This window comes from Lipotes vexillifer, unplaced genomic scaffold, assembly GCF_000442215.2.
Source record: "Lipotes vexillifer unplaced genomic scaffold, Lipotes_vexillifer_v1.1 scaffold666, whole genome shotgun sequence".
Classification (NCBI taxonomy): domain Eukaryota; kingdom Metazoa; phylum Chordata; class Mammalia; order Artiodactyla; family Lipotidae; genus Lipotes; species Lipotes vexillifer.
The window spans coordinates 4,556,563-4,573,400 of record NW_006787408.1 but is presented as its reverse complement, the minus strand read 5'-3'; the positions used below and the strand labels follow the sequence as shown (position 1 = coordinate 4,573,400).

Sequence of the window (16,838 nt, the reverse complement as noted above, 5' to 3'; positions counted from 1 at the left end):
CCCCGCCCCCCACCCCCCTTGGAGCTGAGTCTAGATTCTTTTCTTTCCTGCTTGAGTTTTCTTTCTCTTGAGAGCGGGACCCAGGTCACAGCAGCAGCCCCAGAGCTGTGGTGTAGACGGGAAGCCGAGTGGGGCTCACCCCGTGCGGGCGCTGCCCTCTGGGGGCTGCGAGGGCGGCGAGGGGGAGAAGGGGCATCGCGCGGGGCACCCAGCCTGCCCGGGAGATGCCTGCGTCCCGCGACGTCGGCTGCGGCCCCCCTTCTCAAACTTTCCCAGCAAACCGGGGGTAACCCACCCCGGAGAGGGGGCTCCCCATGCCTCCCCGTCTGTCCCCTGGGGCCGGTCACTCACGGGCACCGCGGCTGGGGCTCCGACTCTGGCCGCCGCCATCCACCCGGGGCGGAGAAGCTGTAGGACGAGGAGGGGGAGGACAGGGGGAGGAGAGGGAGGGCCCGGAGCGCGCGACTGGAGGGGCGGGGAGGGCGTGGCCACTCCGCAGAGGCTCTCCCGCCCCTGCCCCACCCCACCCCCTGCTCCGTCCCCGCTTCTCTCCGCACTCCTCCCCGCCCTGGATCCCCCAAAGTTTTTCTGGTGTCTGATTCTCCATTCTCTTCTCTCCTCGTCTTCCTTCGGAGTCTCCAGCCCCCAAGTCGGGGGAGAGGGTGCTCCCTGCAGCAGAAGTGGGGCGGGGTGGGGGCAGGTATGGGAGTTACGTTTAGATGCCCCTGGAAGCAGACGGCTGAGGCCTTTGGCAGGTCTGAAACCACCCTCCCCCTCTAGGACCTTGTCTTTTCTGGGTGGTGGGGTGATTGGGGGGGGACGCTGCGGGGGCGGCGGGAGGTTGAGGCGACTTGGGGTCGTGTTTCCACGTTGCTTCATTGAGCTTTTGGGCTTGGCTTTCTCTTGTGATTAGAACTGAAGACTTTTTTTTTTGCCTTTTTAAAAAATTGAAGTACAGTATAGCTGATTTACAATCATATTAGTTTCAGGTGTACAGCATAGTGATTCAGTATTTTTACAGATTATACCCCATTAAAAGTTATTACAAGGGCTTCCCTGGTGGCGCAGTGGTTGAGAGTCCGCCTGCCGATGCAGGGGACGCGGGTTCGTGCCCCGGTCTGGGAAGATCCCACATACCGCGGAGCGGCTGGGCCCGTGAGCCATGCGCGTCTGGAGCCTGTGCTCCGCAACGGGAGAGGCCACAACAGTGAGAGGCCCGAGTACCGGGAAAAAAAAAAAGGTTATTACAAGATAATGGCTATAAGTCCCTGTGCTGTACAGTACAACCTTGTTGCTTATCTATTTTTTACATAGTAGTTTGTATCTCTTAATCCCACACCTTTAATTTTCCCCTCCCCTCTGGTAACCGCTAGTTTGTTTTCATGAGTCTGTTTCTGTTTTGCTATATATATTCGTTTGCATTATTTTTTAGATTCCACATATAAGTGATATCATACAGTATTTGTCTTTCTCTCTGCCTTATTTCACTAAACATAATATTCTGTAGGTCCATCCACGTTGCTGCAAATGGCATTTGCTGCAAATGGCATTCATTCTATTTTATGGATGAGTAATATTCCATTGTGTGTACACACACACACACACACACACACACACACACACACACACACACACACACACACCCCATATCTCCTTTATCCATTTGTCTGTTGATGGTCACTTGGGTTGCTTCTATATCTTGGCTAAGAATTATTTTTGAAGCCTCTGTTGAGTGCTTCCTCTTTTCCCCTAAGGTGAGACCAGCCCTGGTCACAGGGTAAGATGAAAGGTAAAGATGGAGCCCCACCTTCCAGGGCCCATCAGTACTCAAGAGGAGGAGGACAGGGATAGCCTAGTGAAGGACCAGGCTGTGTGGATGGGGCAGGAGGCCGCCTGCAGAATGCAGAAGAGAAGGGGAGCTGTCATCTGAGGAGAGGTTAGAGGGTGACATCTAGTCCCTAATCCATCACTTGCTAGCAGGTAACTCTGGGCAAGTCGTTTGACATCTGAGCCTGTTCCGCAAGCAGGGCTGCCTCACTGGGAGTCAGAATGAAAGGAGAAGATTCACTGGAGGGATATCCAACCCCAGGATAGGAGGCTTGAGTAGAGTCTGAACAGACTCAGAGGAGAGAAAAGGGGGTATTCCAGGCCCTGGCACGCAGAGCTTTGCAGGCTGGCAAGAGTGGAAGGCTTAGGAGAGGTGGGAAATGTTTGGATGAGAAGGTGGAACTAGACATAAGCAGGAAATGGGAAATCCATGAAAGTTTTTAAGCAAAAGAATATTTTGATGCAAGTGGTATCCTATTCACTTTTGTATTCCCAGAGCCTGGCATAGAGTTGGCACTCAGTAAATCTCTGTGGACAGCCTGGGCTCAATAGCTACGCCACCACAGCTGTTCATGGCCAGCTGTGACCTCATTTTACTCCAGTTCCTGTCCCTTTCCTTGCTCTACAGTAAGGAGACTCTCAGACTATATCATTCTCCTTTTCATTAACAAGTTTCCCTTTTCCGACAGCCTTTTCACAGAAACCATTTAGAATTTCCACACTGTTTAACAAGGGGTCCCCAAGTTGTCTGTAAATATGATCTAGTAGATTAACCTGGAACCTCAAAACTCAAAATCAGCTGAAGCTGTCAGGATCAATTAATATAAATTCAAACCGGCTTTCAGAAATGCCCAATTTGACAGGGGACTTGGTTGGAAAGTGAGGATTTCAGATGTAGGATAAGCTTAGCCCTAAACGCTTGATAAGAACATTCCTCTCTAAAAACTTTACAACAGTCTCTATTTATATTGCAACATTCATTCAAAATAAAGACTTGTGGAAAACCGTATTCAAAAAAACATTAATCAGTGATAGCTTCAACTACAGTGAAAATGAAACAGGAAAAAAAAAATCACCATTTTAAGTACATGATGCATTCTGGCCCGATTTTTTTTTTTTTTCCTTTTTTGTCCTTACTGCACGGCATGTGGGATCTTAGTTCCAGGGATCGAACCCGCATTCCCTGCATTGGAAAGGCGGAATCTTAACCACTGGAGCGCCGGAGAAGTCCTTGGACTGATGTTTTTAAACAACTTCATCCATGAGGAAACTTGAATATTCTTTCAAAGGAAATTTCCAGAGATAAATAAAACACCTACATCTTCACTGAGGATGCCAGCTGAAATCAATGATACTTAGGAGGATGACCACTTATTTCAGAATGGCCCGAGATTCCAAAAAGCACATTAAAAGATGCTCAACATCACTAATTATTAGAGAAATGAAAATCAAAACTACAATGAGGTATCACCTCACACCAGTTAGAATGGCCATCATCAAAAGACCTACAAACAATAAATGCTAGAGAGGGTGTGGAGAAAAGGAACCCTCCTACACTGTTGGTGGGAATGTAAACTGGTACAGCGACTATGGAGAACAGTACGGAGGTTCCTTAAAAAACTAAAAATAGAATTACCATATGACCCAGCAATCCCACTCCTAGGCATATACCCGAAGAAAACCATAATTCAAAAAGATAAATGCAGCCCAGTGTTCATTGCAGCACTATTTACAATAGCCAGGACATGGAAGCAACCTAAATGTCCATCAACAGAGGAATGGATAAAGATGTTGTACATATGCACAATGGAATATTACACAGACATAAAAATAACAAAATAATGCCATTTGCAGCAAGATGGTTGGACCTAGAGATTGTCATACTGAGTAAAGAAAGACACAGAAAGACAAATATGATATTGCTTATATGTGGAATCTTAAAAAAAAGGGGGTGGTACAAAATGAACTTATTTACAAAAGAGAAGTAAAGTCATGGATGTAGAAAACAAACTTATGGTTACCAGGTGATAAGCAGGGGAAAAGATAAATTGGGAGATTGGGACTGACATATACACACTACTATATAGATATAAAATAGATAACTAATAAGAACCTGCTGTATAGCACAGGGAACTTTACTCAATACTCTATGATGGCCTATATGGGAAAAGAATCTTAAAAAAAAAAAAAGAGTGGGGCTTCTCTGGTGGCGCAGTGGTTGAGAGTCCGCCTGCCGATGCAGGGGACACGGGTTCGTGCCCCGGTCCGGGAAGATCCCACATGTCGCGGAGTGGCTGGGCCCGTGAGCCATGGCCACTGAGCCTGCGCGTCCGGAGCCTGTACTCCGCAACGGGAGAGGCCACAACAGTGAGAGGTCGGCGTACCGAAAAAAAAAAAAAAAAAAAAAAAGAGTGGATATATGTATAACCGATTTACTTTGCTGTACACCTGAAACTAACACAACATTGTAAATCAACTATACTCCAATTAAAAAAAAAAAAAGGAATGGCCAGAGATTGGCTATCCTATGTCCTAGAGATGGGACACTCTTAGGTGTGGCTTGAGCTACAGTTGTACAGTCCCTTGGCCTGCTTCCTAGGATGTATCCAATTAGCATTAAGTGAACACCTACTATGTACAAGACATCCTGCTAGGCACTGTGGGGGAGTAAATACAAGGCCATGGTTCCTGCCACACAGCACCTGGAAGTTGTTCAGGGAGACAGCATATGTGAAAATGACTGTGAGGTGTGTTGACAATTTAACATAACAGAAGAGATGCCCTAAGGAAATACAGGAAAGCTGGAGAAAGGGAGAATATTCTTCAGCATCTAAACGAGATAGTAAGTGACATTTTTTTTCTTAGTTAACTGAACTGTGTTGTTTCTATTCTCGGACCTATGGGGTGTCACCACTGAGCTATCCCACTGGTGTTTAGGGAGCAATGGGGCTATTGAGGGAGCAGAAATCATTAAAAATAATACAAAGGTTCTAAGTGGGGTAGGTGCCTTTTGAGGCTCCTACACCCACAAGCCAGACAATAGCCTCTAGCATAGCGTGTTTCCACCCAGGAGTCAATTCTTCTGATCCTCCCTTTCCCAAACCAGTTATTCTAATCCTGCTCTGTAACCTTTTCTTTCAAAGGGTTAGAAGAACTGTAATGGGTTTTCCTGCTCTAATTCTCTGATTGCCAGTTAATTTCCTAATTTGGAGCTAATTACCAAACAGCTTAAAAATGTAAGGCACAGGCAAAGCTTACTGACAAGCTTTCCATTTATCATCATGGTATCTGAGGACTGGCCCTTAGCCAAGAACAGAGCTTCCTCTTCTTTCCCAGAACAGACCATTCCTTGTCAGTGTGGCTCTGCCAGATGGTTTCTTAGCCATCATCAACCAAGGTGCTATCTTCATATGTGAAAGTTATAGAGGAGTTTGAAGCCTTTTAAGAGCTGGGAACAACTGCCAAGGTCAATGCTGCATAGAACAAAACTGCACATTTTTCTGTCTGAGGATTTTTATTACGAAGAAAGCTTTAATTCATGGTCATTTGGAGAGAGCTTTTTGCTCCAAATTTTTGGTGGCTTTCTTAGCTAATTGGTTCCTTACTTATTTTTTTCTCACATTTTTGTTTGGAAATAGTGCAGCCAAGTTTTTGTTTTGTTTTTAGTGGACAATGAACTTGGAAAGTTGTCACGTTGTTAAAAAGTATCTATTAGTATAACTGATATAGTTTCTTACCAAAAGCAGTGGAGAATCCAGTTTTATCAATTTGAAAGTGAGCAGTCCTGCTTATAACAGCATAATGGGGGGTGGTGTTTAAAAATGGCATAACAAGACATGTGCTATCATAGTTTCTCAAGCTGTGCCTGGAGCATCTTATCCCTTGACCCAGGCCTGCTGCAGAACAGAATGTGAACAGTGCCCCCTGGAGTTGTCCAGCCAGCAAACCTACCTCCCCACCCCACTGCATCTCATTAAAGAGCCCTTTTTCTTTATTTGGAATTTCTTATAACATAATCCTAATTTTGATTAAAAACATATATATGCATGAAAAAGAACAGGAATAAACAAAAATATTAATAGCTGAATCTCTACAAAAAGAGATGTGTGCTCTTCACACTTTTCCTCATTTTCCACATTTTCAACAAGAAGCATGCAGTATGTAATGAAGAAAAAGTCGGCAATGTCGTTTCAGTAAGTTCTGAGAATTCTGTCTTCTCCAGGAAGCAATGAATGATTAATTCAAAGCCCTTTTCTTTTTTTTTTTCTTTTTCTTTTGGTTCTACGTGGACTTCAGCCAACTGAGTTCCTACTCTGTGCCTAGACTGAGAATTATCTCTCATTTTTCACTTTCCATGCTTTAAGAGGCCTAGACAGAATAGACGATTCTTTGAGAGGGCACTGCAATGGCACGTAGAGGCAAAGGACACCCACTGGAAAGGCTCGTGGAGTGAGACAGAGTTATTTTAAGAGCAGAAGACACTTGATGCCTGGGATGGTGAGGCAGGGAGATCCCAAGACAGCAGCAGAATAGCCTGGAGCAGATCGAAGGACTCTAGGAGAGACTTTTTTTTTTTTCCTTTGGCCACAGCATACGGCTTGTGGGATCTTAGTTCCCCGACCAGGGATCGAACCCAGGGCCCCAGCATTGAGAGCACTGAGTCCTAACCACTGGACCACCAGGGAACTCCCTAGGAGAGACTTCTTGAAGAAGATAAATTTAGCTAAACACCCATTTGAATCTGACCACACTGAGACAAGAGTTATACACCTGGGAGAGAATTTAGGAATAAATTAGTGATAAGCACCATGGAAGACATAGATAGATAGATGATAGATAGAGAGACAGACAGACAAACAGACAGACAGGCAATTATTTACTCCAGGGAAAACAAAGAGTTGTACAAGAAAGGAAAAATCATCATAGTACATTACATGACCCAGCTACCAACAGCATTTAAATAATCATACTAAAGTATATATGCAATATCGGCCTAATCAAAATGTTGATGTAGCTAGTTTGAAGAGAAGACAGGAAAACAGAAAGCACGTACATGTATGTGAGTAGCAGGGAGAGGGAGGAAGATGAAACAGAGACAAATCCTCATCTTCCAACTGCGAAGTCAATTCATAATGCCTAACTGGAAAAGCAAAAGTAGCATGCCATTTGGAAATATGGAGACAGATAGCAAAACAGTGAGTGAAAGTGCTTTGCTCTGGGGAGCATGAAATGAGGGGGAGGAGCAGTAGACTTTGTTTGTTTTGCCTCGTTTTTTCTTTGTAATAAGTTTTTTTGTTTTTTTGGTTTTTTTTTTGCGGTATGCGGGCCTCTCACTGTTGTGGCCTCTCCCGCTGCGGAGCACAGGCTCCGGACGCGCAGGCTCAGCGGCCATGGCTCACAGGCCCAGCCGCTCCGCGGTATGTGGGATCTTCCCAGACCGGGGCACGAACCCGTGTCCCCTGCATCGGCAAGCGAACTCTCAACCACTGTGCCACCAGGGAAGCCCCTGTAATAAGTATTTTTAGAACAGCTTGACTCAAACTGAGTTTGTAACTTTAGTAAAAACACAGACATTTAATAGAAGATGTTACAGCCTCTATGTATTATTTCTCACTTGCTGCCTTGTCTGAGATAAGCCCAGGGCAGGATGGATGACATATGGCAGCTTGTAATTATGCATTTTCACGATCACTTTGTTGCCTTACTAGCAGACTATAAGCTCTCAAGGGCAGCCAGCATGTCTGTTTTGCTTATCGCAGTCTCATCAGCACTGAGCACTCAGCGGGCACTCAACACGTACTTGTTGAGTGAATGATGAAATGGCTAAGGCAGATTTAGAAGTTAGAGCTCACCATCTTTACAAAAGTATACATAACCAAAGTGTTTACAGGGGAAATGATCCAATGTCTGGGACCTGCTTTAAAATACTCCAGGAAAAGAAGAATTGTGGGGAAAAAAGTGAAACAAGATTAACAAAATGTTCATAAGAAGTGATGGGGACATAGGGGTTCATACTAGTCTCTAGTTTTGTGTAGGTTATAGAAAATTCCCTTAAGAAAAGAGAAATAACAATGAAGGTTGTACAGAAAGAGGATTATAAGGAAGGGGCAGCATCATGGCATAAATTTATTAAATTCAGAATTTGGTAGTTGGGAAGGTTTGTGTAACAGGGAACACATAAATAAAAATAAGGGTCAGACAGAGAAAACCATAATTCAAAAAGACACATGCACCCCAAGTTCACTGCAGCACTATTTACAATAGCCAGGTCATGGAAGCAACCTAAATGCCCATCGACAGATGAATGGATAAAGAAACTGTGGTACATATATACAATGGAATATTACTCAGCCATAAAGAGGAACGAAATTGGGTCATTTGTCGAGACATGGATGGATCTAGAGACTGTCATACAGAGTAAGTCAAAAACAAATATCGTATATTAATGCATATATGTGGAACCTAGAAAAATGGTACAGATGAACCAGTTTGCAGGGCAGAAACAGAGACACAGATGTAGAGAACAAACATATGGACACCAAGAGGGGAAAGTGGCAGGGAGCGGGTGGTGGTGGGATGAATTGGGAGATTGGGATTGACACATATACACTGATGTGTATAAAATGGATGACTAATAAGAACCTGCTGTATAAAAAAATAACTAAAATAAAATTCAAGGAAATAAAAAAATAAGTGTCAGAGAAGAAAAAAATCATGTCAAAAGCAAACCTTGTACCCGGGCCATTAGCCCAAGAAGCTAAATAAATGCTGAAAGAAGGGGTAGGGATACTTAATGAAGACAATGGGAAGGGAAAGTTGAATGAAGTGTAGGAGTTACTGAGAACTTTAATATTTTATCCTCCAAATATATACCAACAGTACCTGCAGGAATAGAACTGAATGCCCTTGATGTAAAAGGCTCACACCACAGCAGTGAATAACCCATGCTCTGGAATCAGACTAGCCTGGATCTGAGTCCTGGCCCTACACGTACTAGCTGTGTGACTGTGGGCAAACTGCTGAGCCTCTCTAAGCCGTAGTTTTCTGTCTATACAATGGGGACAGTAATAGCACCAATGAGATACAATTATTGGAGGTTCCAATGAAGTTAAGTCCTGTCAAGTCTTACCCATGCCTGACTTAAGTAAATGGCTAACAAATGGTGGTCACTATATGCCTTGGCAAGGGATTCTGCCAAGAGAGTGAAGATCTTAGCAGTTAAAAGGGGACAATTTTGTCAGGAAACGAACTGCACCCTCTACAGTCCTGCCCTGTCCCTCAGGGAACCCTAGGAAACCTCCCAGAGGCACTGACCCTTACAGAGTAGCCGAGCAGTCCACAAGTACGACCTGCAAGTCTGTGGGACCAGCCACCAAGCAGGGCGATAAGGGTGCCTGGTCTGGGAGCTCTGGCAGCTCACGGCTGGTGGGGGATACAAGTCCCAGCCACCAAAGCCAAGAGGGATGCAACCCAAGATTCACATTTTCTCTGTAAATGTGAAAACAGGACAGGTCCACGTCTCAGGAGAAGTGAACTTAGAAAAACAGGCCCATGCCTCAGGAGAAGTGAAACTCTTCCTGACCCAGAGGTCTGAGGAGTTTCAGAAAGGCAGAGGGAGAGTACACTGGGTGCTTGGAGGAGACCGAGGAGAAAGCAAGCGATGGTCTGCGTACATGTCTCATTTGTATACGCTACAGCCAGATCACACCCAGTGGGCAATGAGGGGCCACTGTGAAGGCCTTCTTTCCAACAGGGAAACAGCTCTGCAGAGATATGTTTCAGAAAGAGTCTGGTAAAAGGGGCGGGAGGTCTGGAGAACAGGAAGACGAGTCATCCAAACAGTAGGGAGCCACGACTGGATTTAAAGTATCGAATAAGGAGAGGTTAGAACGGAGAGATATGCAAAGGCAGGAAGATTCAGTAGGACAAGATAAGCAAATGAGATGTGCCAGGCGAGGAGCAATCCAAGGTGATTCCCAGGTGTTCGGCTAAGTCACAACCAGGTGGAAGCTAGCTCGACCCTCCCTCTCAGTCAGGTTTGTTCAGGTCAAAATCCTTGGCTTCACCTTTGACCCCTCTTTCTCTGACACTCCACATTCCGCCCAGTCAACGTTCATTCAACAAATAAATGCTCACTGAATGCCAGGCAGTGTTTCAGGTACAGGGGAAGACGGCAGTGAACAAACTAGACCAAAAACCTGCCTTCGTGGAGCTGTATCTTCTAGAAGAAACAGGCAATAAATTGCCTGGAAACAGGCAATAAATAAGATAAGTAAGCAAAGCATATGGTATATTAGATTCTGATAAGTATTGGGTTGGCCAAAAAGTTCGTTCGGGTCTTTCCATAAGATATTATGGAAAGACCCAAATGAACTTTTTGGCCAAACCAATATTAGGAGTAAAACAAGGCAGAGAAGAGTAATAGAAGTGTACGGGGAAAAGAGTTGCAATTTCAGCAATTCCTATCCACTCTCTTCAAAATAAATCCAGAAGTAGACTTCACACAACTTCCACTACCACCAGCACAGTCCAGGCTACCATCATCTCTCAACAGCCTCCTGCTACTGCAGTAGCTTCCCAACTTGTCTGTCTGCTTCCGCCGTTGCTCCCCTAAAATCTATTCTCAGCATAGCAGCCCACAATTCCACTAAAACATAAGCCAGATGAGGTCACTCCTTCATCCCAAACTCTCCAAAGGAGGAAGAGAAATGGACCAGAAACTCCAAATGCAGCATCACAGAACACTGAAGGTCTAGCAGGAGCCGGAAACTCTAGGTTTACGGTGGAGCTAATCAGCACGGTGCTTGGGGGCTTAGGTGCAGCTGCAGTGAAAACAGCTGGTTCAGTTGATGGAGAATTAAAATGAGCAGGTCACAGAAAATGGAAAGGGCAAAGGGGCTAGGGACTCAAAGGGCTGGGAGGATGGGACTGAGCTGACTGACCCAGAGATCCCCGAGACAGAATTCAAACACTTTCATACTACGGGGACTGGGCCCAACCACCAGAGTCTGCCTCTACAGTGGCCCAGAGGCCAAGGAGTTGGCCTTTATGTTGAGCACGGAGGGAAGCTGGTGATGAGCTCTCAGGTGAAACAGAATAAAGCATTTTTGGAGGGAGACTAGCAACTGCCTAGAGAAGAGGCTCAAAGGAGATGAAGCTGCAGGCAGGGAGGTGAGGAAGAAGGGGTTTCGGGTCTGCGGACCTAGTCTGGGGACTTGGACCTGGAGTGAAATGGGCATGTGCAGGAAACTCAGAAGAAAGGAGCAATACATTTAGAGACTTGGGGATGGAGGTGCTGGGAGAAATTTCACCTGTGAAATATACACTGAAATGACACAATGTTTATGAAAGAAACCAAGAGGAGCCTGAAAGGGCTCAGGGTCCTTGCTTGAAGCATGGTTACAAGTACCTTGGGAGGTACTCAAAGCCTTAATAAAGGATTAACTGTACGATTATTCCAATTTGGGGGATTAGAAAGATCATATCAAAATCAATTGGGATTTGGTAATTTTGTGAAGCTTACTTTAATAAGTTTTAGTTTCCTTCATCAGATTTTCATAGAGAGACTGAAAGTTTGATATAAGTACAAATTTATTGACATCAATTTCCTTAAGCTATTATTCCAACACAGAGAGGGTACTGAAGAGCTGAAGACAATGATAATAAACCCACAAGATCTGAAGTTTTCAAGGCCCACTCCCTCCAGAACAGACAGAGAGAGAGAGCAGGAGAGAGGGAGGGAGGGAGAGAGAGAGAATGAACAAGTCTTCAAAAAGAATTGGAAACTGCTTTCAATTACAGCAAGAATTAATGACAGTTTGACAATTTAAGCATTTTATCCAGAAACACATACCTATTCCACAGATACCAAATTGATTACCATATCACTGAGTTTGAAAATATACAAAATATTTGTTGTTCTTACATACTGAAATTAAAGCCTAATTTTAAAAAGTGCACAGTAAAAACAGCATAAGGAAACCTACAATATCCATGGTATGTGTACTGTTTTCCGTTTTACTGTCAACATCAAATTCTGGATTTACCTTACTGGTTACAAATATATTTTAAATACTTCAAGGCCATTTACAACACTGACTACTTTACTAGGTCCAACAACACTCCAGCTTCCTGAAGGCGGCCAGCCCTGGACGTGGAGTCTCGGCCCCGCAGCTCCGCACAGCAGTAGCAGCTCTGCAAAGAAGTCACCAACCAGCTCTCTGTAAACTATCGACTCTTGTTCTTTTTAGAATTCCCCTGTGCAAAGAAAAATGTCAACAATAAGAACGCCAGCCTCTAGAAAAATCATCACGCAGTTTAGACACTAAGCTGTCTGGAAGCCATATTTCACTGTGGAAAACTTTAGTTTCCAAGAGGGAGAACAGCTGATAACCTTGCATCGCTAACTTTTGAACAGGAATCACAGAGCGGTTTGTTACTTTTAACTCTCCCCACACTTTCTCCGTCCATGAACCTTATTCCCCTGGGGTCTGAGGACAGGCAATAAAGAAAGAAAAAGAAAGTTATCTTGGATTTATCAAACCTCAAATATTCATTTTGTTCCAAAGACAATGTAGTTTATGATTTCATAAAGCTGATAAAAACTTTTAGCCTGAACATGTTCCTTTGCTGTTGAAATAAACACCTTTTAAAGGGTCTTAATAGGTACTAATTTTGAACATGTGCCAACTAACACCCCAATGGTAATGATTACTGTCAAGGGGAAGATCAGATACCAGTTGAGAACATGTCAGAGAGATGTCTTAACTTATTCCCAATTCCCTCACATATGGAGATTTGGACTTTCCAGTTTTATGTAACTTTTCTTCTTTCTGGAGAGGTTCAAATTCCTACATTTAACTATTACATACAAATACTTTTTTTCATTAATTAGGAAATGATTGCAGAACACAAACATTAAGAGCAAGATCACAGCAAACAAATGGTTTCAGGACGTTTACTTGGTATCCAATGGAGGCCATGTCAACTCAGCCATTAGATGATGCCATAGCAATTTAAAGGACTAATAAATGGGGGAGGTGTGCAAAATATAGGAACCACAGAATGATCAAAGAAAGGTTAACAACAGAAACTACAGAGTGAAGAATGATCTCTAACTCAGTGTTTTATTAACGACAGATATTCTAAGGGCTAGATTAAAAAGTTCTAAGAGGGCTTAAAACTTCCCTCACTTCTAAAGTGGCTGCAATACAATTACCTTTGGGACAATGAGCTTTGCTATACCCCACAATAACCCTTCTCAATTCAGAACCGAATGCCTTCTGCAGCTCTGAGGTCTGAAAACTTTCCCTATAATCACTGCTACTTTTTTTCAAATGTTAGGGGCTAAAGCAGGCTTTCTCCTACTACTCCCACTAACACATATGCTTCCTACATGAGTCGGCTATTGCCCTGATGGAATATCAAGAGGCCAAAAGGGTTAAAGGAGGCCCAACACTCCACCCTCTACCTCCAAGCTAAGGTTCCTGAAGCACAAGTAACTGGAGAACCCGAATCAGAACCACACTGGGTGGTTACAATCATCACAAGATGTCCCAGAAAAGCATTACAGACATTCTCTGAAGCAGCCAGAGGCCAAACAATAACACAAAACTACACTGAGAAGCAAAATTACATAACGCAGATTCTAGTGCATTAACATGATACATTTGCCAAGGAGATACCAACTGAGCAGGATGCTGCTCTGTACCACCACTGGCAGATGCTAAAATGAAGCTATAGTTTGTTCATCTCTATGTCTTCCCCAGAGCCAGCACATGGCAGGAACTCAATACATGCCTGCTAGATCAGTAAGGGGCAGCAGTGGATTTCAAAGAGCACAGGCTGGAGACAGTAAATCCAAGCTGCTGGTGGCAGAGTATTGTCTGAGTTACCAAAATATGCCAAGCATCTGAGATGATGCATGAAACCAACTCTCTGGCCTCTTGAAGCTTACCTTTCATGGTAAGAGTATATACATTATGATACAACAAAGAGACATGATACGTGGATATGCCGCCCTTCAACACAAAAACATTTACCAATATCTACTGACCCCCAGCCTGGACAAGCAGAGGCTTTATGGGAAATGAAATCTATGAAGTTTTTGGAATTAAAAGGACAAGACAGTCCTAGGTTATATGAATATGTATGAGAATAAATTTGCTAAAGAAGGTTACTCTTCAATAGCACCATTTTAGATTCACATAGATAGAGTAATCCCCATCATAAACCCCCCAAGAATCCTCCTAACTAACAGAACAGTAGCAGAAATGCCAAAAATGCCAAAAAGCAATGGTCACAGTGTTAGGGCCTCAGAGGTTAGACCTCCTCTCAACTTACAACTCAAAGAATCTTCATTCTACTTTCAGATAAGAAGACAAGTGAAATGATTTATAAACACTTCAGATCTCTTAACCTTTTCTTTCTGAAACACACAGCAATGAAATACCTTGTATTAAATACATTAAATATTAAATATTACACTGCAGAGAGACCCGTTCCTCCCCTACCTTACTAGACATCTTCAGTGTGTCAATCTCTTCTCTCTGTTTAGATAGTGTCTCGTTCATGCTGCACAGGTGGTCGCTCATCATACTTAACTGATCCTCATAACTCCTCTTGGTAGTTGTCAGCTCATCCTAAATGGCCAGGGAAAAAAGAAAAGAGAAAGCAAAACCCCACTAGTCACACCACTCTAAAGCTTTTGTAATTTAGGAAAAAAATGTTTGAAAAGTAACCTATCAAGATGACCTATCTGATCAATTAATATGAAGGTTAAGCCACAGGCCTAACAAGAGAGCAAAGTTAAAAGAAACAGGGCAGAGGTTTTTCTCAGCCTTCAAAATATGTTTGGAATTTCTTTGCAAAAATAAAAAAGTTTCCTTCTGTGACAGGTATAAAGATGTCACAAAAAAAAACAAGAGGGCTATATGATCTTTCTCAATTCTCTTAGGTTTTCCTGAACCTTCGGTGAGGTGGGGAAGGTGATCTCTGGCACGTTCCCACTACCCCACACCTTGACGGCCCACCGTCCTCTAGGCAAGGCCCTCCCTGGACGAAGCACCTTCCTCTCTCTTTCCAGCTCTCGGGCTCTCTTTGACCTTTTAAAATCTAATCCTGTGCTCCTAGCTAATCTGATAAACGAATTTGAAACCAGGAGGAAGTGCATGAATTATTTCTTTGCCTGTATCACTTCTATATTTAATAGGGGCTTTCTGGAAGCTAGGCTTTAAAACAAAGCAGTGAGTAAGGAGGAATATTTTGCAGCCCTACCTTTCAGTTTACGTCAGTTTTATGAAACAGTAAAGAGAAGGAACAGAGTCACGTGAACAGAACAAGCCTCCTGCCCACCATGACAAGGATTAACTGGAAGGAGGAGAAAAAGGAAGGACTTTGGGTAAATAAGTACGATTCGAAGAAATGCTGGCTACAAAACTACTTACAATTAAAATAAAGTCAGAGCAATAAATAAAACAACTACTTCTTGCCTGACATAAATGAGATGTTACTGTAAAATGAGTTAGAAATAAAATGGTTAGAAAAATGTTATGTCTAGAGGTTAAATGCCACCATTTGAGAAAGGAAATGCTGATTTTTTTCGCCCAAGAACTTTCAATGAAAAAACGTACTAACACTGCTTAGGTAGCATGAACTCACCTGAAGTCTGCTGTTGTTCTGACTGGCTACTTTCATCTCTTCTGCCAGTGCCTCTTTAGACTTTTCAGCCAAGGCCAGTCTTTTAGAGAGTGCTCGGCACTGTTAAATCAGAAAACATTCAATTATCCCAGGGACCATTTCCCCAAACCAAATTTACTTCAGGGAAGGTTACTAGAAAACAATCCCCCAAACCATAAGTACTTCCTCCCTTCCTTCCACAAATATCTACTGAATATCTACAGGCCTTGTACCACACACTGGAGCACACAAAAGAAAGATGTGGTCCTCACTCTCATCATTTTAATAAGGGAAAAAAAGTCTACTGACCCAAGCTCATCGCTGTTTTTTCCTAGCTCTAGTCTGATGACCAGTGGCTACAAAACCACCAGAAGTTTCTACATTGACCCAGGATTCATTTACACCCACACTGGATAAGAAGGGAAGTGGTTATTTCAAAAGTGATCAATGGCATCATGCAATATGATTCCTAAGATACTTTTCTCGTGTTTTAAGTCCTTTATTGGAGACCATATCACAGGAACAATAAAAGCTTTACAGCCCCACTCTACAGATGAAAAGAAAAAGTGAGTGCAGGACTTCAAAGAGCCCACCTGCTTTCTTTGGGGATTCTAACCAAGGGTATCCAGAGACAGAGCAGATCAAGAAGAAAAAAGAAAAATTCTATTTCATACTACTGTTCAAAGAGGGCGTGCCATTAAAAGGATCACTAAATTTTCTGATAAACCATGAGATTGACAAGGAGGATCTGTTAAGACATGTTCGAATGTTATGTCAACATCAGACGCTCAGACCAACCATTCCAGTAAAGTAGTACAGGGGGTTACCACTTCCTGTTTACAGACAAGGTAAAACTAGAACAATTTAAAAATTCTTGTGCCACAATTGTGCTGAAAGAATTTACTAAGATAAGCAAATCTCTTGGAAATAAAACAGCCTCAGAAATTCCCCGGTTACTCATTTCACTCCTCACAAGAGAATTTCAGGAAAGTTAAGCCAACCAAATCAACCACCCTCCTTTAACCGCACATCTATCTGTGTGCTCAGCACTGAACCTGAAAAAGAGGGCAAGAGTTTTGCAAAGCACGGGTCCTCATGAGGATGACAGTCAAGTCTAAGAGAGTAATTCAGAAGGCAGTTAGGGATCCAAACCAGGCCACCATGATGTGCTGCGTGCACTGAGTGGCTGGGATGGTAAGCACTGCAGCAGTTCTATGGTGAGTCATCCAGCTTGCCGTCCTCCCCGTTTTCTACAGCTCAACAGCCATCACTACTGATCATCTTATCAAACAGTTATGCATCACTAAGCTAGGCACATCATTTATTTCAGCAGG

The 16,838-nt window shown here is 43.4% G+C and overlaps 1 protein-coding gene and 1 non-coding gene across 4 annotated transcripts in view; both read right to left on the bottom strand.

Moving 5' to 3' along the window:
• Positions 1 to 6,439: 6,439 nt before the first annotated feature.
• TRNAE-CUC (transfer RNA glutamic acid (anticodon CUC)) lies at positions 6,440 to 6,512 on the bottom strand. The gene has a single exon. It is a non-coding gene; the product is annotated as a tRNA-Glu (tRNA).
• Positions 6,513 to 11,394: 4,882 nt separating this feature from the next.
• PPP1R21 (protein phosphatase 1 regulatory subunit 21) overlaps positions 11,395 to 16,838 on the bottom strand; it is a 56,876-nt gene continuing 51,432 nt past the window's right edge. The window contains exons 18-20 of one of the 3 annotated variants that reach the window (XM_007459986.1): positions 15,487 to 15,585; positions 14,340 to 14,468; positions 11,395 to 12,084 (exon numbers count right to left, since the gene is read on the bottom strand). In XM_007459986.1, coding sequence (XP_007460048.1) covers positions 12,055 to 12,084; positions 14,340 to 14,468; positions 15,487 to 15,585 — 258 coding nt within the window. In that variant the 3' untranslated portion in view covers positions 11,395 to 12,054. The remainder of the gene's footprint in view (positions 12,085 to 14,339; positions 14,469 to 15,486; positions 15,586 to 16,838) is intronic. The other 2 variants (XM_007459984.1, XM_007459985.1) reach the window with 2 other exon arrangements.